The following is a 22,838-nucleotide window of genomic DNA, read 5'->3' on the forward strand; positions in this document are numbered from 1 at the left end:
TCTATACATATTTGTAAGGTATCAAAATAAATCTTTCAGCAAAGTTAAAGCAGGTGTTCTGGTAAGACTATAGCTCTAAGATAAGAGCCGGCCCTGAGGGCCAGGGTTAACACATTATCATCAGCTTGTGTCCTTCTCTGCTTGCTATCATAAGTTACTGTTTCTAAAGCAAGAATTAAGGAATATTTATGTCTGGACCTCAGCTGATTCATTTCACAGCCCATCTCCCCGCTGAGATTCAGCACGTTTTCAGACAGGTAATCTCAACACTCTTCCCTCCTTCTACCCTCAGGAACTCCCTGGTTCTATAACCAACAATATGCAGAGATTGAGTATGCTACAATCAATGCAGCAACCTTCCTCTGTCTCCTCAGCATGGCCTTTTGGAGAAAAGGTTGCAGGGAGGAGCCTGACAGACTTAAGGCAGCACAGCAGCTCTACAATGCAATCCAACTGTTTACTGCCTTCAACACCTTTCTCTCTTAAGACTGTCCTCTCTTGCCAACAGGATGTCTCCTCTGCCTTCCTCAGTCTCATCGTCTCTCTTCCTTCTTCTTCTGTTCCTCTTAACAGGATAAAATGAATGATAACATGACATTAGCATGCCTCTGCCACTACAACATCAGCTGTGCCATTTGTGTTCCCCTCCTTTTCATCCATCCTATTAGCTAAAACCTTGCACAGAGTCCCTCCTCCTGTTTGCTCAGCACACTTCTCAACACTTTCATGTTCCCTCTTTAAACTCCCAACTGTAAACACAATTAAAATAAAACCTGCAGCTTATTTCAGTGGGGCTTTTCAATTGGACTGAGAAATTCTGATCAAACTAGGAACAATGCCTTTCCTACCAAGTGAGCAGTTACTTTGCATCCTCCCATCTGTTGAGCAGCGGAGCATGGTGCCCACCACACGGCCTCCAACTACGATGACACGCACATCCTTGCCATGAGACTCTTTAACGTATTTTTGAAACAAGTAAGGGGCATCGTGACGAATCAAATGGCTTAGGTCTGCCAAGTGGTGCTTGTCTCGTGCCAGGAACACAGCTTTACCTGCATGAAGAAAAGAAGATTGGATGAAGCAACTGATTTGAGCTGTGTCAATGATTCAGTGCATAGAAGTAGAACCTCTCAAGAGTATGGCGCCCATTCTCACAGGACACATCTGTAGCTTATACACATTTAAAAGTTCTTCTGTGGACATCAGTGTTCCACTGTTCAGTGCTTATAAGTGTTCAAGTACTGGAAGAGCTGAGGAGACATATGAAGAGTAGAAAAAGGAAAAAGAAGAAAGAAAGAAAGAAAGAAAACAGGTTTAAATATAGGAAATGATCTTGTATTTCAGGTTCTTTTGGTAGAAGACCTTAATGAGAGAAAAAAGGAAAAAATAGCTAGGAATAGCAGATATTTAATTAATACCACAGTTTTCTTCATCCAAGAGGACTGGACCCGCAGCCTACAGCTTTGACACACAGGAACCAATGACATGAAACTGTTAAACATCAGGTAGCTAAGAACTCTGAAGTCACTAGTGTGCCACTGCAGCACAAAACCACTTCCCTCTTGGGAAGTTGCTTAAAGCTGCTCTTCCCAATACTTACAGGAGCTCACAACTCCAGAATGAGGCTTTGCAGTGGAACAACTACACTCAGAGGAAAACACTAGACTGCACAGTATCCAACACAGTATAACAGAAGATTGCAAAAGACAAACTGAATGGAATGCACTACAATTTTGGAAAAAAAATGTTTCGAAATCCCTAGTTTTTCTGCAAGTTTCTAGTTTTTCAACATTTCAAGGACTTGTTTAACCTATAACATGTCACTTCATTCTCCTTCCCTTCTACAGCACACCAAAGACTTCTCTTTCCTTTACCAACTTTGCTAATACTGACAAATGTCACTCCTGAGAGAGACTCTACCAGTTTCCATCTCATTTCTAGACTCACAAGATGGCAACCTCTTCCACCTTTAGTTACATTTCCCAAGTTCTCTTCCCCTTTCTTAAGCACTCTTTTCTATGTCATATTAGATTCATGTTTTGCAAAAAGACAGCACTTTTTTTTTTTTTTTGTAGCAGAATTGTCACTCGAATATTCTTCAGTGTTAACAGAGTACAAAAATCAATTGATAAACTTCCTATCTTAACTAAGGGAACAGAAATCCAACAGCAGCAGAACTAATGTGTCACAAATTCTACCAAGTGGCCACAGCCCAACTGGAACAGCCTCCAATTCATCACATCTTAAGGTCTCCATAACATAGACCTCTGCTTGAGGAACATGTAATTTCATACCACAAACAGAGTATCAGAATGTAAGCTTAACAATCATTACAAGAAAGCATTTAATAATCCTACTATATTCTTAAAATGGCACAGTAAAAATGACACCTCAGAGGGGAACTACTTAATTCTTGGCAATTATGCAGCATCATGACATCTTGGCAAAAAATAAGATTGGCACATTTGCTGCAGCAGCAATCAATACAGAAAATGGGCTTAGAGGATTATGACTTTTATCCAACAGCCAGTACCTATGACCATATTTGCTTGGTTTTTTAAATACAATTTGCAAATGGCAATTACGCTGAAAAAGTTTATCCAACTTTCTTCATGTGAAAGGATATGTACTATGCATAAATTTGCATTAAAATGTCTGGAATTTAAAGTGCTCTAAAGCAGAATGTGTAAACAGGGACTCAAGTTAATTCTTGTTAAAAAAAATGGAGAAGTCAATAACTGCCCTTTCTATAATTATTTAGCACATCTTAACAAGAGGCTGTGTCAAGTCAAATCCACTGTCTCAGAAACTCCAGAGTTGTCAAATTCAGCTTGATGCTAAGTCAAACTCCCAACTTGGCTTTGTACCTCTACTCGCCCTTAAAACCATATGAACAGGTATTGTTACTGTTAACAGAAGCAGATCTGATCTTCTCAGCTCCAGCCTTTTGCTCCCACTCTTTCATTTTATCAACACAAGCATTTGTGCAAATGAATGGTAATTCATATAAGAAATTAATCCAAGTAAAAATAGCCTGTCTAGATTCATCCGACATCAGTTCCTGAATCCATTTACTCTAGGGCTACAGAAACACTCATGCCAGCAGAAGATACGCAGCAGAGCAGCACACAGTGGGACAAACTGATGGACAGTAAGTGGGAAGTGGTGTATTTTTTATTATGCTTTCAAGGTAACTGCTGGTGAATGTGCTTAAACTTCGGTTTCAGTCTTTTTACTGTAACATCACCAGCACTGCCAGAGACATTTCTCTGAAAAACAGAGATCCAGTTTGGCAAACAATACATGAGATTTTATTTAAATAACATCCTAATTACAGACAAAGTCAAGTAGAAAAAACTCAGGTTAATACTAAAAAATCTAAAATTATTTTGTCCATTTAGAAACATCCCTAAAATCCATGTAGGCTTCTTTCTGCTTCCTTAAGGCCAGACCTTCCATTATTCCAGTTCAGACCTCTCCTCACAGAAATCACCAATGGACCATGATTTTGAGCCCCTATTCCCCCTGCTATTCCAAGGCTATGTTCTACTAAATGGCTTCCCAGTGTTGCAGCCTAGTCGACGTTCAGAAGTTGAACGGTGGTAGAACTTGCAAAATCCAACACCTAACAGAAAGACCTTAGCTACCATTCCTTGACAAGACAAAATCTTGAGAGAATGCTGCTTGGCATACTCCTTGCCCTCATCCCTGACCTCACACCCACCTCGGTGACCCCGCGTGTTCTTCACCACCATAGGGAACTCCAGCACTTCCGCCTCATCAATCATTTTGGCAAAATTCTCATGACCACCTGGCAAAAAGAAAACCAACAACATTATGTGCTACTAATCTGGTGCAGCCAAATCGGGGACTGAATTGCCACACATTCTTCCCATCCATATAGCTAATGCAGAAAAAAGCACCAGTTAAGAGGAAGCAGGTCTTGGAACATGATTAGACTTTGAAGGTGCTCATAATCTGTGGGACACTTTCTCCTACATCCTTTGAAAGGGAAGAGTGAAGTTGAAAAACACCTCTTGATCACAACCCCAAAAGGCTCAACCCAGTCTTACAAATCAGAACGCAATCATCCTACTATCTTGTTCCGATTTATCTTTTACCTTATAAACTCCCACTTTTTCAACGTCTAGCAGGAAAAATAGCACAGATGTAACACCAGTAACAGTTCCATCCACACTACTAGCCAGGAAGGCAATACAGAATAGAAAAACAAGGCATAATTCAAAGAGCAGCAACAATGCGAATCTTGGCTCTTCACCTCTCCCCTTTCTAAGTCTTAATGCTCCTACAACTCATTCTCTTGTTTCCTGGAGTAGTACTTGAACCTTTTCATCTCATTGCACCTGTAAGGACCTTAGAGAGTAGCTTTTAATGACCATCCACATGATTATGCTTGATACTTCAAGGTTATCTGAGTTCAGTTCCATTCACAGAAGGCTGATCACAGTACAAGAAATACAAAAGAGAAAGTTAGCAGACAAAGGAGTAAGACTTCTCTAACACTTCTGTGCAGTAAAGCACAGAAGCCAAGCCAAGACACCAGTGAGAAAGCCAGCGGCAGACGTCACACTCCTGCCATGGATTTTAATGCATGTCATGGAGTAAAATAACAACATTCAGCACATCCTGATTTACTTGGCAAAGAATAGAAGTGGCAAGGAGTTATCAACAGTGATGTTCTGCATTTACCCCGTCAGTTATTGTCTCCTCTTAACCACCCAAAAATTAAAAACTCATTACTTTCTCAAAAAACTACAGCAACCACATCTATTAAAAAAGGGTATGTTTCTTCTCAAATCTGTTTTCACAGTAGTTGATGGAAATCTAGTTTTGTCAAGTTTGCTGGCTTTTTGTATTTTGTTTGGGGTTTTCCTTGTCAAGTTCCCATTGCAAAAGACATTGCATTGGTGCACCCTCACAAACAGGAGGAAAGCACTGGTATTTCCCAACAAGAAAGGGAAGGTTAGGAGGTATCTTCAATTATTTAACATATTATAATTAAATGCAAATATAGCATCAGGGTAGCTCTAACAAATGGTTCCTCTAATCTAGCACTCCTGTCATGAACCACAGACTCCAGAGGCAGGCACAGGAGACATTAAATATCCTGGGTGGGAAACAAACACCAAGCAACTGTTTAAGTTGAACATGAGGGCCTGTAGTCTTTTTGTCCTTTCACAATAATATATTTGCAAATCTTTTCATTCATACAGAAGTTTAATCTACTTTCAAGCTTTACAAAAGTCTAGATCCTATGACATTTAGTTCCCCAAGCTCTTGTCTGTTGTTTCAAGCAATTCCAAAAGAGCTCAAAATGCTTTAATAGTAATAATTAAATTTAGTTGCTTGGGTAATGAGGTTGTTGAAGTAAACATCACAGCTAACCAAAAAAGTCCAAACCAGAATCTGAGTATTGTGGCTTTAATTTCCTTTTCTGGTTACTGAGCTAGCCTCATGCTACTTAATTTTACAGATTTCCAGAAACTGACTCATATCTTTTGCACTGCAAAAGCACAAAATATAGTAGCACAAAATATGCTAGTCTTTTAATCCAAAACCCTTACCATATGAAAAAGTGTCTGGAAGAGGTACACCATGACCAGCAAGTTCTTGAAACGTCCAGAACTTGTTGACACAGTTGAGGATGGCTTGGGGACGATTCATCAACCGACAGCCCATCTTCTCTAGGTGGCGAAGGACTGTGATATCACTGTCACTCTGGACCCAAGGTGTTGGTACACGCACAACCACCACTTGTGGGTAAGCAGTAACAAGCTCCCCATTCACCCGGAGACCTAAGGAAAAGGAAAACATTCCAATCAGCTACAAGGTCTTCAGGACAAAGTAAACTTCCAACAGTGAGCATTCAAACAGCGCAACCCTCTCTCACATGCATCTTGTCAGTTTAACCCACAAAACTAGGAATTGTCAAAGAACAGTCTTGTATTAAGGCACATAATCCCCAGGTGAAGGACCCTTTTTCTAGGTTGAAACCAAATCCTTTCTACAGAAGTTAGCTGCACACTACCTTGAAAGCAGCAGCAGTGTAAGAGGTGCCTGCCTCCTACTCCTGGTTGTTGCCTACATGATGCAGTTCATACCATCCCCAGTCACAGCTGTACTGATCCTGCTGTTTGTGGCATATTACACAACATAATGCCAAAGTAACAGAGATTAGACCCTTAAAAAAATACCCAAAACAGCAGTATTTGTAACATAGGTAATTTAAACTATCTGATTTATAGTAAATAAGTACTAAGAAATAATTACCAGCTAAAAGAGCAGCACCCTGTGATTAAGGAAGGAACCAGAAGCAAAGCCAGCTTTGCTACCCAGCGCATTACTTAACCATGACCTATAGTTTTACAGATTATGTGTCTGAAAAAGAAACACTGAAGGACAGGTGGCAGGTTTGGGAATACAATAGGCTTGGACAGGAAGGCACCAAGCTCAATGAAAACAGTCTGGCATATGAGGATGGGGAAAGACAAACAGGATTTGAAATTCACTTTCTTGGCCTTACATTCAAAGTTAAACTTTCTGACTTCAGTGTAAAATTCACAGCTCACACTGCTGTCAGCACCTTAAGGGTTAAAAGAGGAACGAGGGTGAGATGAGCCACCAGAGTACATCTGCATTCCTATGCCTGTGAAAGGCCGTCCTAAAAATTCAGGTCTAGTCCAAAATAACTACCTGATTAGTTCTATTCCAAAGATGCTTGTTTTCAAATACAGAGTTGCATCTACTCAACCCAAAGACACATATTGCCAAGCAATATATTTTATTTCAAGGTGCATTTTGAATAATGGGGGGGGGGGGGGGGGGAGAGGGGGCATAAGGGAGGGTATCCTCCTCTCTGTACCTCTGGGTTTTTTGTCTTCTCCCAACCATGATGTATTTAAAAGCTTGCCTTAAATACAGTGACACAACCACCTACCAAAATGGAAGCAGAGTATGCTGCCCAGTCCTCAGAAGGTCACAGGATCACACTCTGGAATGGCCAAAACAGAACCATACCCAGTGCAAATCCTTCTTCCAGTCCCCCCTGCCACAATTGCACAGAGATGAGGAAACACAAGCAGACGTGTGCTCTGGCTGCTCACCTCATTAGCACCAAGCGCTGCCGCATTGCAGCTGACATGAGTGGCGTTTAAGCAAGCAGGCTCCAGGCACACACACACACCATTTCATGGAGGCATCTTAAGCAAGATTAAAAACAAGACACTGCAAAATTCCTAAGCAGAACATGAACATCAGGAAATGGACTACTATCTCCTTTAATCAGAAAAGGAGTACAGATTCAGTGAGAAAAAGATTTTTAACTTATTAGTCAAGGTTCCACCTTGCACGTGCATTTTCTCACTTCGGTGCCTGGCTGATTACACCCACTTTTTTGCCACTGTGTAATTGCACTCAAGTCATAATCCACATGCAAGCTGTGTAACAATCATTTTAGAAAGGGCTGGATTTTCTGCAGAGCCCCAAAATTGCCACGGTATCTTTGCTGTGAACCGAAACTATAGTTTTCTAATTCATTGTATTCCATAGTCTTTTTGTTTTGTTTTGTTTTGCTCTGAAGTCACACCACATACTGAAGGTTTGCACCATGAAGTCTGAAAAATGGCAGTTTAAGGAGATGAACATACCACACCCAGAATTCTTCTGAATGCCTGCATCAGACTTCACTATCAAACTGGTGTAAATTCAGCCCAGGCCACCAACCCTTCCTCCCCCCTTCTGGAAGCAACCCTGGAAGTACAATGAAGCTAAGAACAACCTTAGCTTTTGTTCTATATTCAATCTTCTCTCTGGTCTGGACATTGTCCTTCCCAGAAAAAAAATAAATTCTCCCTTTATAGAAGACAGTTTACAAACAAAGAGAAGATCTACTCAATGGAATGTATAATTTGAACCAGTACTGGCATGCACCATAAAAATTAGCTGCAGTCTCCCAGCAATACGGTGCTGCAAAAAGCTTTATTAAGGTAAAAAGGAGAGTCAGAATCTGCCATTTTGGCATGAGCTTGTATTTAGCATTCCATCTGAGATGCAGCAGTTAACAATTAAGGTCTTGCTGTTATCAGGTCATTACTGCAGAGTGGTCTGATACTGGTGTACTATGGTGTCCTGAGCACAGTAACACGCAAGATATTCATGCATTCTATTAATTTCTTTTACAATGAAACAATTAATGAATGAAAAGAAGGAGAAAGGAAAAAAAGATATGTTACAGAAAAAAGAGCGGTTATTTTTGAAGTTATTTTTGAAAACTGAGGTGAAAACTCTTTCCTTTGCAGTAATAGTACCACCCTGTTCCCAGACCAGCAGAAGTAAGCTACAGAAACTAGAGTTGCGTGTGGAAAGGAAGGCAGGAAGGCAGAAATTCCAATCATACAGAAGTACTATGACAAATAACAAGTTTGTTCATTTGTTGGCTTCCTCAGTGGATGCCCATAGCACTGCACACAGGGTAGAGACAGCCACACAGTCCTCTGAAGTACCAACATTGAGACCCAAGAAAGGAAGATTTCATGCTTATCTAGTATTATGAATTTTACCAACATGTAACAACCATTTTGCCAGTACCATGGAATAATTTCTTAGGTTATCATAAAATATTTTGCTATTCTTTGGTCTTACGAGATAATGACCCCTGACTTGAAATATGACACTATAAAAACAGATGTCAATCCTGCACTTGAACAGGACGGGTTTGTTCACTTAGGACCAGCTTTCTTTGTTCTTTCTCTATAAAATGACACACTCCATAATGGAATATAGTAGATCTTTGGCATTATACACCAAACATCACAGTATTGAGATCAAAGTGCAGATGAAATTTTTGCAGTGTAAACTGCAGTCACCCAAGAATGAATTTGACCAGTCACACCACATCCCTCAAATAAAGTCAAAAAACCTTCAGGTTCCCTCAAAGATAGCTCAAAGCAGCACACGATAGAACTGAATGGGTAAATGCACAATTCCTCATCAGCTGGCCCAACCAGTCCTGATGCTTTTCATTTCCAAAGAACAGAAGATGAGCTTGAAGTGCAAAAGAGCTGGTCTCTGCTAAAAGGGCTTCTTTTGACCCAATCAGATTAGAAGCCAGCATATGAACCTACAAAGTACACAGAAAATGCACATGAGACAAAGACAAGAGGCAGAAACTTCTACTGCTGTTACCAGAAGATATTGCTGTTATCAGAAGACATTTATACATACTTTAAGAAACTTCTTCAGACAGTAAAATGTAACACCTATAGCTCCTGCTTGAGTAGCAAGATACTCAAAATGCCTACAATTAGTACAATTGTAGGGTGGATGCACGTACTTTGGAAAAAAAACACAGAATTCTTGAACTTCCCAGTCTTCATTCATTCACACAGTTTTTTTAGCACCTTCTGTCTTGTTTCCTGTGACAATTTTATTTTCACAGTCACAATTTCCCATTTAAAGAGCTGCGCTCTTAAGAGAGGTACCAGTTAAGTGCCATGCATTTCATTGGGAACTTCAGAAGCTGCTGTCCATCAGCTACAGCTCCTAAGCTGACCATGTGCTCCCACCCTACAGCAAAACACAAGGCAAAATGCTTAACCTTAAGCCTCAGTGACAAAATGCCACAGTACTGAATCTCACTACACAACAGACAGAAGCTAAGTGCCCAAATACAGGCATCGTAGCAATATCCTGTAATGCTTGCCAGGCAAACATGCTTCTGCAAGACAATCACATCCACAGCCAGAGTAAGTAAGTTCTTGAACTGCAGCCTTACGCCTTTTACAGTCCATAAGCAATGGTGCTTCTATCCAGCTATCCTACCTACTTGCACTTTAGAAACTCTAAGAAGCACTTATCCACTGATGGCATTCTGGATGACTGACTCAAAAGGATCAAGATTCCAAGAACGTGTGTGCAGCTTCTGAACATCTTAACTCACACCCAAGAAGAATTTTAAATTGCTAGATATTTTTGAAACACTATTCAGGTTCCATTCCACACAAATCCCTTCCTATCTTCAGTAATCAGTTCACCAGCAAGATTAATTATAGAATCACAGAATGGTTTGGGATGGAAGACGCCTTAAAGATCTAGTTCCAACCCCTCTGCCACGCACAGGGACACTCAAAACCCCATCCAAGCTGACTCTGAACAATTCCAGGGATGAGGCATCCACAACCTCCCTGGGCAGCCTGTTCCAGCATCTCACCACCCTCACACTGAAGAATTTCTTCTTTATGTCTAGGCTAAATCTACCCTCCTCCAGTTTAAAGCCATTGCCCCTTGTCCTGTCACTACAAAGCCCCTTCCCAGCTTTCCTGTAGGCTGCCGTCAGATACTGGAAGGCCATTATGAAGTCTCCCCAGAGCCTTCTCCAGGCTGAACAACCCCAAACCCTCTTAGCCTGTCCTTTACCTGTTCCTGCTTCCAACCTCTGGACTTTCTTTTTACATCTAAGAGTGCATAGAAGCTCCTTGTTCATCTGTGTAGGTCTCCTGGCATCCTTGTCTGCCTTCCTCTTTCTTGGGATGCATTACTCCTTAAATTGAAGCTGATCCTTGAATACTGATCACCCCTCTCTCCTCTCTTGTCCAGGATTTTATCCCATGGTAGCCTATGAAGCAGATCCCTGCAGAGTTAAAATTCTGCTCTCCTGTAGTTCAGGGTGGTGAGCTTGAATGGTGATGGTGATACCATCCTTGTTCCTCTAAGGATCCTGAATTTCACTGTTTTGAGGTCACTGCAGCCAAGACTGCCCTTTAACTTCAAATTGCCCACCAGTCTGTCCTTGTTGATGAGAATTAGGTCCAGCTAGTTCTCATTGGTTCCCCCACCACTTGCAGAAGGAAATTGTCACCAATGCATTCCAGGAACTTCACTGATACAAGGGTCAACACTCCCTCCTCTTCTCCTCTGCCTGTTCTTCCTGAAGAGCTTGTACCCATCCATTCCCATGCTCCAGTCACAGGGGTCATCCCACCATGTCTAGGTGGTACCAGTAACACAGAAGCCCTGCAGGTATGCAGGTCTGTCTGTGTCTGTCTGTAAGTCCTCCTTTGCTCCAGATGTTACATACATTTGCAGAGAGGCATTTAAATTGCCCCCTCCCCCTGAAACTTCCTTACTGACTGGGATTATATGCTCTTTCATTTCAGGTGTTCTCCTTGTGATTCTTTTCCAGGCCCAGGGCATCTATTAATAGCTACTGCAAAACAGTATCTCATGTCCTGTTTGCATGTTATGAACTGTATTTTCAACTGAAACAAGGCATGCTTTTATACAAAGAATGCAGTTTCAGGACATAGGTCTAAAATCTCAATGATTTGCAAGTACATCAAATTACAGAGCTCACACTACAGCAAACATCAGGCATTTTAACAAAAACATAAATCTCATTACTATCAAATAAATTTATTAAAGTATTTTCATTCCAAATTATAATTTTGGAACAAAAGGCAAAAAAAGCAAACTGAATCACCATAACCATGAAATATTTAGGATCAAATTCAACTCTTCAAGTGCAGCATGTTACTATGACAGCCAACTTCCACATTGAAAAGGTATGATACAAAGCTAAATGCTTAAAGTATTTAATACACAAGCACAAGGATATCTGGCTAGGCTTACATGTAAATCAAATTACTGATATCAAGCTTCTATTTTTATACAACTTGAATCATCAGTATTAATTGATAGACTATAAATAGATGAAAATACTAAGGTAGCTGGAAATGTCAGAAGGGGAAGAAACCCAAAGGACACTGAAATAGGAGTTACAAAGAGGAAACTTTCTCAGAAAGAAATACTGAATGCATGTTTGCTTCTATATGTATATTACAAAAACCTAGACCAGTAAACAGGTTTCCATGATGAGAAATGAAAACCAGTAAGACTTTTAATCTGTGCCTGAAGACCCACGGAAGTTCACAACTGTCAACCCACATTTCTGACCAAATAAATCAGAATAGCAGAAATGGTGCAGAGAATGTGGGTTTGCAGAAGTTCCGTGGTGTCATGAATCCAGCAACACAGAACATTCTAGTCCTTAAGCCTTCTTTCAAACTGACTTCCAAATGCATACGTTTCACAAACTTATCTGAGAACTGGATGACTATGAGAAGTACTCCAAAGAGAGACCAAGGTCAAATTATTCCTTGTAGAGTACGGATAGCTACAAAAGGAATCCTCACCTCTGTGGCCACAGCTGCAACAAGCAGCTTCTTCTTAAAGAATTCTTCTTAAAAGAATTCAACTTCAATGACTGCCCCTGTCTTTGATGAAACCCCTAGTAAATGCCAACTGCTCTGAAATATGTAAGTGAAGCAAAACAGGAAAAAAGTGTTTCAGTATTGAGATTGATTCAGTATGTGGAATATACTTCTAAGAGGCACAGCATACAAGTGAAATAATGCATGGACATCGTTATGCAGCACTCCAAAAAAAACCAATTTCAATGAAATTTTCAAAAGCACTAGACACCAGCTCCCATCACATTCCCAACAGGAGATATGAGGGACTGAGGACTTCCAAATATATTAACCAGATTTTCCCTCAGAGATCCTGAAAGTCTCCAGGTCTCTCAACTTTTTTATACCAATTTACCCATCCATCCATCCATGCAGTTGTTAATGTTTCCCAAATGAACAGTCACTCAGCAAGTAGACTGTAATGAATTCAACTTATTCAGCTGGGAAAAACAGGCTAGCCTCCCATCACACAAACCTTTCCTCAAATTTTGAGGACATCGCATTCTGCTACCTGCTTTTCCCAACTAACCAGTTGTTTTAATAAAGAAAAAAAATCACTGAATTCTACAAACCTACTCATTCCTGTTCTCAAGATATTGCATTACTATTTCTGGTTCATTCTTCCTCACAGTATCTTTCAATATTTGTGGTAAAGGTCTAAATGTTTAATAATTACTTACAGTTTACTTGCAGAGAATTAAATGTGTTTCATCCTAATTTCCAAATAAAAGCAAGCTTTAAGATCAAAAGGGAAATATCCCAGTTTAACATTACTGGCAGCAGCAAGGTACACATTTCCTCAGACTCAAACACAACTAGATCTCTGAAATTTTAAAAATCCAGTGTACTTAAAACACATACACTCAAGAGAGTGGTAGAATTTAGGACTAATTAACAAAAGCAGAATTAACATTAACAAAGTACTATTCTATACAAAAACTTGCTGCAGTATTTTCATTTAACTGTATATGTCTACCTCATCAAACAACAGTAACCAAGACAAATTCCCACAAACTGGGAGATACATAGTAAAGCACAGCACTTTAAATGCAATTTTATATAACTAGAACTTAAAATTGAAAGAGCATCTAAGCACTGAATTTTTAGAAATTCACCGATTTATTACCACTAAACTAAACTTTCCCCTTCAGAGTTGCAGGCATTTTCTCCTCTGCAACACATCGTGTGACAGCCACAGTTTATCAGTTTAAACAGTACGTCATCACAAGTTCTCCAAAAGTTCACTGCCATGAAAAGGGCCCTTTGACACCTGGTATTACTGAGCTGTTTTTCACTCCGGTGTATCCAAAAACAGGTTACTATAAATAATAGTTCTGTTCTGAGTGATTTTTTTAATTCACATTGTCTCCCTTATTGTCCTACTTACAATTTTTCCAAAACAAATTACCAAGTGCCAGCAGTTAACCCTATGGGTTTAGTATGACCTCAATCTCCTTCTCCACATATATTTAACAAAAAAAAGGCTCTCACCATTATACACTTTTATAGCTTAGTAGTTCAAATAAAATCACACATGGATGGCAAAACTCATCTCTCTAGAACAGTACTATGCCATTCCATTCTGAAACAGAAAGCAATCAGAAGCAGCTTCAGCTTCAATTCATAAAATCCTAACACAAGCACTGTGAAAACTTTCATAAAAGGCCACTGCTGCCACTCCAACAGAAAGCAAGAAGGTATCCAAGGTAAACCAGATCTACTTTATCTCACTTCCTTGAAGAGAGAAGTTATGGATGCTCCCTCCCTAGAAGTGTTCAAGGCCAGGTTTGATGGGGTCTTCAGTTACTTGATCTAGTGGTAGGTAGATCATGGAAGGGGGATTATAACTAGACGATCTTTAAGGTCCCTTCGAACTCTTATCCGTTCCATGATTCTATCAACAAACTGTGGCCATTCTAGATTAGGGGTTCTTTTCAGGTGCAAGGCAGAAACAAGACCAGATGCTTCTGTGCATACCTGACTACATCAATAATAAGAAGAATGATTATGGCTAGATCTATGTTTTTGAGCTACATTTCCACAGAATTCACAGAATCATCATGGCTGGAAAAGATCTCTAAGATTACAGAGCTACAAGGTCTGTCCCTCAGCATCTTGTCAGCCTGTTCCAACGCCTAACCACTTTTCCAATAAAGAACGTTTTCCTAGTATCCCATATAACCCTGCCTTGCTACAACTTCAGGCCATTTCCTCTAGTCCTATTGCTATTTACATTGGAGAAGAGATTAACACCCACCTCAATACAGCCTCCTTTCAGGTAGCTGTATAGAGCAGTAAGGTCTTCCCTCAGCCTCCTCTCCTCCAGAATAAACAATACCAGTTCCCTCAGCCACTCCCCGTAAGGACTTCTTCCAGCTTCATCGCTGTTCTCTGGACATGCTACAGCAACTCATTGTGTAGTGAGGGGACCAGAACTAAACACAGGATATTCAAGGTGCAGCCTCACCAGTGCTGACAACAGGAGAACAATTACCTCCCTGGCCTTGCTAGCCACACTGTTTCTGATGCAGGCCAGGATGTTGGTGTCCTCCCTGGCCACACTGCTGGCTCATACTCAGCTGGGTGCTGACCAGCACCCCCAGGTCCTTTTCTGCTGGGCAGCTTTCCAGCCACTCTTCCCCAAGGCTGTAGCATTGCCTGGGGTTGTTGTGACCCAAGAGCAGGACCTGACACTTGGCTTTGCTGACCTTCACACAACTGGCCTTGGCTCACTCACACAGCCTGTTCAGGTCACTCAGCAGAGCTTTCCTACCCTCAATCAGATCAACACTCCTACCCCAACACACTGTCGCCTACAAAGTGCTGAGAAAGCACTCAAACTCCTCATCTGAACCATTGATTAAAATATTCAACAAGAGCAGCCCCAAAACTGACCCTTGGGAAACATCACAATTTCATTCAATAAAAGTCTCTTGCCCCAGCCAACCAGCCATTTTTTCACCCACCAAGTATTTTTTTACCCAGCTAGTATTTTTATGCAGTCACATTACATTGTTTGCTTATAATGCCAAACCACAAGCACTTCGTGTCATGCATAAATGTGAAGTGGATGGACCCAAATGTAAGAACATATGTAAAAGGTGTATTAGAAACAAAAATTAACTCTACACCATCATCTTGCTCTAAGATTTGATTTTATCCTAAGTAAAATTGGAAACTATACTGAAATCATGTCAAAGCCTTAACTAAAATTATTATATGTATATATAAACACACAATTAGGAAACTTTAAATCACTAACAAAACATAATACACTTCCAGAAACTACTTAAAAGATATTCAGACAAGTATAGAAAGATATATACAGTATTTTAGCCCTACTCCTAAACCTGGATGCTTTAGTGATATTAACTGTTAGATGAATTTTAAATAACACATTGCAAAAAAAAGGTAAAGAAAAATGCCATGAAAGGGAAATCAAGAGATTTATTACAGCAAATAAAACAGTGCTGGAATATATTACTTCAAACTTTTGGAAAGCCAGTTTCTGCTTTTCCAACTAAGTTTTCTTAAAGTTCTCATCAAACATTTGCTTTTCCAATTTATTCCTGGGGAAAGTTAGAAGAATTTTAAATACTTTCCATAGCAGAAGCTCTTTAAAAAATATTCAGGATGAGACCCATTTACCGAAATTAGAAGTGAAGTATAGCTGTTTTAAACTATTTGAATTATAAAAATGCAAAGTCTCTCACAATTCAAGTTAATGACTCTGAATTGAAGATAGATGGTTCTGACTAGACTGTTGCAAAAAGGACCCCTAACTTTTATTTAAGTGGCTGCATGCACACATGCTATACAGCTACCGTAGAGGCAGCCTTCTGTCAATTAGGTTTCCCAAAGCTCTCAACAAGTATAACAACCATTCATATTAAAAGAAAGGTTAGGCTCACCAAAATTACTTATGTATCCTGCCCTTAAGAGTTTATTTTTAGCAACTGTACTACAAATACTTTCTTGTTTTTACATGTAACAAAAAAATGCAAAGCCTTGGTTTTCACAGTCAGTTTAAGCTGATCTGATCTAAGCCAGACCTGACACACCTGCGCACAACCTTGTCTTTTACCACACTACCAGCAGTGTGCTCCCACCATCTCTCATTTGTCCAGCTTTCAGTGACCAAGATGAAGCCAATTTTAGGGGGCAGGGGGGGAGAGGTACAAGGCTGTCAGCTTACATAGCTTCACGGTTGTTAATACCAACAATGTAAAAAAAAAAAAAAAAAAAAAAGGCATGAGAGGGAGAACAAAACTGGTAGATGGAGTAATCAAAAGGATTTGTTAAAGTCCAGTCCAGTCAGTTCTAACATCCCACAGATCTCCAAACCCAGATAAAAGCAGTATAAACCAGCACAAGTCAACACTGCCAATGAAAGAAACAGTGCTGCTCTTTCACTATTGTAGCACCTGGTTCCAAACCCCACGATGCCTGTCCACTTTACCTGCACAAGTATTTGCACACCTACAGAACAATCTGAATCCATGATAAGGAAAAGCAAAAATAGGTAGGTAAGAGTAATAAGGAAGGCTTTCCTCTGCTTCTTTCACTGTCATTGTCATCTTAAAAATTTCAGCATCTTAGAATCTTTCATGTGAGCTCTTAAGTAGCCCAGGTTTTTAGTGATCACTATTACTTGAACCGGCAACAACAGATGCATCAACTACTACTATTAAGCTTGTCGCAGCATGCTAAAGCAACTTTTCATTTTCTTGACTTAAACTCAGTCAAAACACAAAACCAAGATAGTCTACATTTACTAATCAGGAAAAAATTAAAACTGAACAAAAAGCATATAATATTTTGACTATCTTTTAGCCAGTAGCTTCTTCCCTTTACAGAAGGAAAAAAAATCTTGGCCAGAAGAGAACTGCAAATGCGAAACAAAGAAGGTAACAGGGAAAAGCCATATTTAAGAAACTCTACCTGTAAAGAAGATCTGAAAAGGAATTTACAAGAGGTTCAAACACACTATATTTCCTACTGATTGTCTGTCTGTGTTCTCCTCAATGATCAACAGTGTTATTCTAAGAAGTAATTCCAAATTTTAAGCTCAAAAGTTTGCTGGGAAGAAGGGTTTGGGTAATTCCTTTAATAAATTAAGACTCTATATTTACTAAAACAAGGAATGCCTTCTTGATGCATGATTACAGTTGCCAAGTTTGACAGTGACACAGACTGTTAACAGTAGTTCCCACAATCAGGAAAAGCTGCACATCAGTAGCAGTGACACCATTTCAGTGCTCATACACTGATTCAAAGTTTGACTGTGTAGACCATAGGAGTGGAAAAGCTGTGCCATGGCTTCGATAATCTCACGAGCACAAAAAAGTATGAAGGAACAACGATGATGATTTAGGGGGTTAATATAGTTTCTCCAGAAATGTCTGTAATATACCATAATGTGTTGGATAAGACTCTAGAAAAGAAAGCTGTTCAAATATGCAGTTTCATGTTATATTTAACCCAGTCCAACCACATGGTGCAGCAAAAAGCTATCCCATCAGCTATATCCCTATAGTCCTAATTACCACCTTGCATCAGACTTAGTGATGACACAACCACATAGGAACTCAGATCAGCAAGTTTCACTGAAATGAGGGATGAAAACAAAGGGAGGGAAAGAAAAACAAAACATCCAGTTGTTTTTTTTTATTTGATAATTAGCCAGCTCAGTTCACCAAATAGGCATGAAATTAAAACAATGCAAGGGAAGCAACAGGAAACTTCATGCATGAGAGGACAGCAGCACCATTTCTTCTAGTAATCCCCTAAATTTATATTAGAAAATTTATATTATCATGTTTTTCACTTTATACCATAGTGACAGTTTTAAGACCAGAGTCTGCAATGACATTCAAAAAAAGTGACCTATTCTGCTCCCAACACTCACAGTCAATCTCCTTACTCTGTTTCTTCTTCTGTGTGAGCAGCAACAGTTGTGTGGCTGTAAAGTGAATCAGATAGCACTATTATTCTGAATTAATACCAGACCCACAACACTTTTTTTTTTTTTTACTCCAGTGTTTCGGTTTGAGCCAGGGTAGAACCAATTTTCTTCCTTGTAATTTTACTTTCAGCTATAGAAAGACCATTTGTTATTTGTTTAATTGCCAGCCCAGCCTTAAACCATGGCACCCAGGGCAATTTCAAAATTTGGTTTGCTACAGAACCACAAAAAAAAAGTTTGAGTAAAATGTGGAGTAAGTGTGACAATTAAGCAGACACCTGCCTGTATCTGCTGAGAGAAGAGGTATCGTGCAGAGCAGATTATCACTTAACAAGACTTGTCAGAACAAATAACAGAAAGCCATGAGAATGGCCAGGAATACAGCCCTGTATTTAAGATATTTCTTTTTCATTTACCAGTTCCTTAAGATTATTTTTTATCTATTTTGCATTATGTTGGACTTCATGATCTCTGTGGTCCCTTCCAACCCAGCCAATTCTATGATTCTATGTTTTTAAAATAAAATAAAAAATTTAGAGAGATATTCGGATAATATGCAATGAATGTGAATATCAAATTAATAAAATGTCCTGATAACTAAACATTGTGTGAATCACAGCTGAGTGGGTATGTCTCTCATGCCTAGTAGGAAAACCCCTAAACATTCGATAAAAACCAAAGCAGTTCAAAATCATACCAAAACTATTTTGAAATTAATCTTTATGATAAATACTTTGAGTTTAAGATGGTTGCAATTGTGTACAATGTTTTAACTATCTCCAAATACCCTGAAAACACAGATTTCCAAATGAAAAGCCAGTATCATATTAACACATCAAACCTAGCATGAACCAAGTCTGAGAAAAAAGTAGTGATGACAAAGAAAGGCAAAGGTCTAGAAAACAGAGGTACAGATATGGACCATAGCTAGTGAAGAACCTGAAACCCGTTTTCCTGAGATCTGAATTGAAAGCTGTCCTCTTCCTCATGATTTACCATTCTCCTGCTTATCTGACCTGTTTTCTTTGAAGTAGTAGGGTCCTAACCCTGGCAACCACCAGGGAATTACTTTGATTCAACAGCCACCAGAGCCAAGACAAGAAAAGTGAGCACACAGGGAACAAAACAAGAGAAGCATGCTCCATCATCAGAAGATATTCCTATACCCATCTCCCTACTGCCTGCACTTGGAGCCAGATTTGCTACTCACATGCTTGCACTACAGGCCACCTAAACAAAAATGATAATCTGAAGACAGGCGGAAACAGGTGAGGGTTTTTTGTGACCTTAATTAGCTCACGGTTAGAAGATGAATGGAAGCACCTGCACCAGGGAGAAATGATGACATAACTGAGAGCAGGGTGCAAGAAGAAAGAAACAATGGCTCCCCATTTTGGAAGCCAGAAGCTGTACATCTATGATGATGAAACATTTACCTAAAATTATTGTTCAGCACAGACTACACTTAAAAAGCAAAACCTGATGTGTTTATAGTCCACACCTGACTTTTCAGTTTCAAAGGTGAGACCTTTGGTAAAATAAGTATGCTTTGAAGTGTTTAAAAAATCTAAAGCATACTCACAGAACACCCACTTGTTGCAGATATCAATCCTTTTATATCATGTATGCAGAGACCACCAACACTGAGCTCTGGAACGCTCTCAGACCCAAATGTTCTAAGTATTAAATGATCCCATCCTAAAATGCAAGTCTTAAATGCTACAGAACAAGAACAGAAACTAAATATATGTAAAATAACACTACTACAAACTCACTCCATTCTTAAAAATTAGACCAGTATCTCCCATGTTTTTAATGTCATGTTTCTGTTAACTTTATTTAACAGGAGGGGTGTTTTGTTTATCACAGAAAGTTTCATTTATCCAGATACACACTGTACAACAGCTCTGGGTTTCTCCAGAAGTACAGCATTTAAAAAAAATAAATAAAAAAGCCTAAAAACTTTTTCTAGACAAGAAGATGATATAACCAGAATTTCTTAAGATATTAATGCAAAATCATACACAAAGCAAAGCTAGATAAAGAAGAATTCCACTGTTTCCACACCTCTAAGTTCACTGAACTTGATTCCTCTTCCTGGCTTTACAGTGTTAAAACTACACTGTAGTATCTCCACATGTGTTTTATGGCCATCCAGGTATAACAACACAGTATTGTCACGTCTATGACATTCAGCAAGGCCAAATGACAGGTCCTGCACTTGGGTCACAACAACCCCAGGCAATGCTACAGCCTTGGGGAAGAGTGGCTGGGAAGCTGCCCAGCAGAAAAGGACCTGGGGGTGATGGTCAGCACCCAGCTGAATATGAGCCAGCAGTGTGGCCAGGGAGGACACCAACATCTTGGCCTGCATCAGAAATAGTGTGGCTAGCAAGGCCAGGGAGGTAATTGTTCTCCTGTTGTCAGCACTGGTGAGGCTGCACCTTGAATATCCTGTGTTCAGTTCTGGGCCCGTCACTACAGGAGAGGCATTGAGGTGCTAGAGGGTATCCAGAGAACCGCAATGAAGCCGGTGAAGGGTCTGGAGCACAAGTCTTATGAGGAGTGGCTGAGGGAATTGGCACCATTGAGTCTGCAGGAGTCTGAGGGGAGACATACTGCTCCCTACAACCACCTGAGAGGAGGCTGTCCTGAGATGGGTGTTAATCTCTTCTCCCAATTAACAAGTGGCAGGATGAGAGGAAATGGCCTGAAGTTGTGCCAGGAGAGGTTTGGCCTAGGCAGGTGGTGGGGTCATCCACCTGGAGCTGTTCAAAAAACACAGACATGGCACTTCAGGCCGTGGCACTTCAGGACATGGTTAATGGGAATAGTGGTGTTTGGTTGATGGTTAAACCTGATGATCTTAGCAGTCTTTTCCAACCTTAATGATTCTATAAGTCCACGTATTATTTCTCACCCGGTCTGGTGCAGAAGCTTCCATGTAATGCCAAAATATGCTCATTAGCTAATACATTTGCTATTGTGTTCCTTAAATAAGACACACCACACAGTCAGTAATTATCTACTTAAAAGAAAATGCTCCTCACGATCACGCACGTATACAGTCCTTCCAACCAGATCAGTCAAATAACAAAATGATTCAGTGGAAGCAACATCCCCTACTTTCAGCTTGTTTTGACCTCTAAAGGCAATACATTTAAGAGGCGAGGTATTTTACCACTTATCTCTAGACTGTAACTGTACCCCCCAATTTACCAATCTCTACAAATTGATAAATATCTCTATATGCATTTACTCTGCACTACCAGCTCGAAAACTATCTTTGTCTTTATGAAACAAGATATTCCCAATTTACAACAAAACAAAAAACAGAGGGGCTGCTGATCATATCACAAACAAATCAATGGCAGAGATGGAAAACAGAAACTTTACAAGCATCAGGTATGACAAATCTCTAGTTAATTTATCTCAATCCTCCACAGATTCCTCTAACAATTTCCTTTAAATATTTGCAGATTACATTCTTCCTCAAGCTCTTCACTTTAAAAGTAACACAGTCACAGAAATCTCATTATCAAATGCCACTCTTGTTCTGTTGTCAGGAACAGAATTGTAATTTACATTAACTCTTAGACTCCCCACCCGTTCTCTCCTACTGGCAGAACAGTAGGACAGAACATCCAACAATACAGACCTTCACAAAAAGATGCAGAAAAGTTGTAAGGGCACAAGTGGTAGTCCTACTTAGGTTCTGAACTGAGTTTTTTTCTAGTTTTGTGGACCAAACAAGAGCTACTCCAACACTTTAAAGGATTTTTAAGATTAAACTACCAAAATGTCCCGCTGTAAATAAGCAGATTGATTGTAACCCAGGCAGACAGAGGAGTGCTGAACATTTAATCTTAGTCTACAGGATATCCATTAATACCATCTGAGTCAGGGAAACATAGACACATAGTAACACTAGCAGGGGAACTTGATATGCTCTCTTTTGTTATTAATTTTTTAAAAACCTTCTTCATGGAGAAGGAAAAGGCATCTTATAGAAATGGAAGCCACACCTCAACAATACGAAAAAGTAAGATGTGGACAGCTATGCTTTCTAGAACAGTGAGCTTAAAAGATACATGTGGTTGGTGCAGGAAATCCTGGAATTCCTAATAATTTCAGAATCCTGAAAACTAACTGACACTACCACAGCAGGCTCAGCCAAGTTCACTAGTGCTCCCTTCCTGCTTCATATTAAGAAAAAAACTCAAAGCAAGGCAACCTGCCTGGCCAAGGAATTAAGAATGCAGCTCACACCGTGGATCTGTTCCTCATCCAGAAACAGAAGTTCTAATACTTCATGTTAGTAACCAAAAGTAATATATTATTTATATATATATCCACACACACACACACACACACATCTATATGAAGGTGTTCTTAACCATGAGTCTGCAAGGCACTTTATAAAATATGAAATACAAACACTGAAAGCAGTGCTGTCAAAAGAACCCAAACAAAAAGAATTCCAGGAATGAAATAAGCCTTTTCCCAAAGCAGTTGAAAAATACAGTAACAATGGGAACATGGTAATTGAAATATATGAAACAAATATGAAGCAGAACAAGGCACAAGTGCAACCTCTACAGGTATTT

At 39.7% G+C, this 22,838-nt stretch overlaps 1 protein-coding gene across 5 annotated transcripts in view; it reads right to left on the reverse strand.

The window, feature by feature from the left end:
- RIMKLB (ribosomal modification protein rimK like family member B) overlaps window positions 1-22,838 on the reverse strand; it is a 47,752-nt gene that overhangs the window by 5,535 nt on the left and 19,379 nt on the right. For all 5 annotated transcript variants that reach the window (XM_071762167.1, XM_071762135.1, XM_071762150.1 and 2 more), the window contains exons 4-6: window positions 5,586-5,816; window positions 3,725-3,811; window positions 849-1,052 (exon numbers count right to left, since the gene is read on the reverse strand). In XM_071762167.1, coding sequence (XP_071618268.1) covers window positions 849-1,052; window positions 3,725-3,811; window positions 5,586-5,816 — 522 coding nt within the window. The remainder of the gene's footprint in view (window positions 1-848; window positions 1,053-3,724; window positions 3,812-5,585; window positions 5,817-22,838) is intronic.

This window comes from Heliangelus exortis, chromosome 1, assembly GCF_036169615.1.
Source record: "Heliangelus exortis chromosome 1, bHelExo1.hap1, whole genome shotgun sequence".
NCBI lineage: Eukaryota > Metazoa > Chordata > Aves > Apodiformes > Trochilidae > Heliangelus > Heliangelus exortis.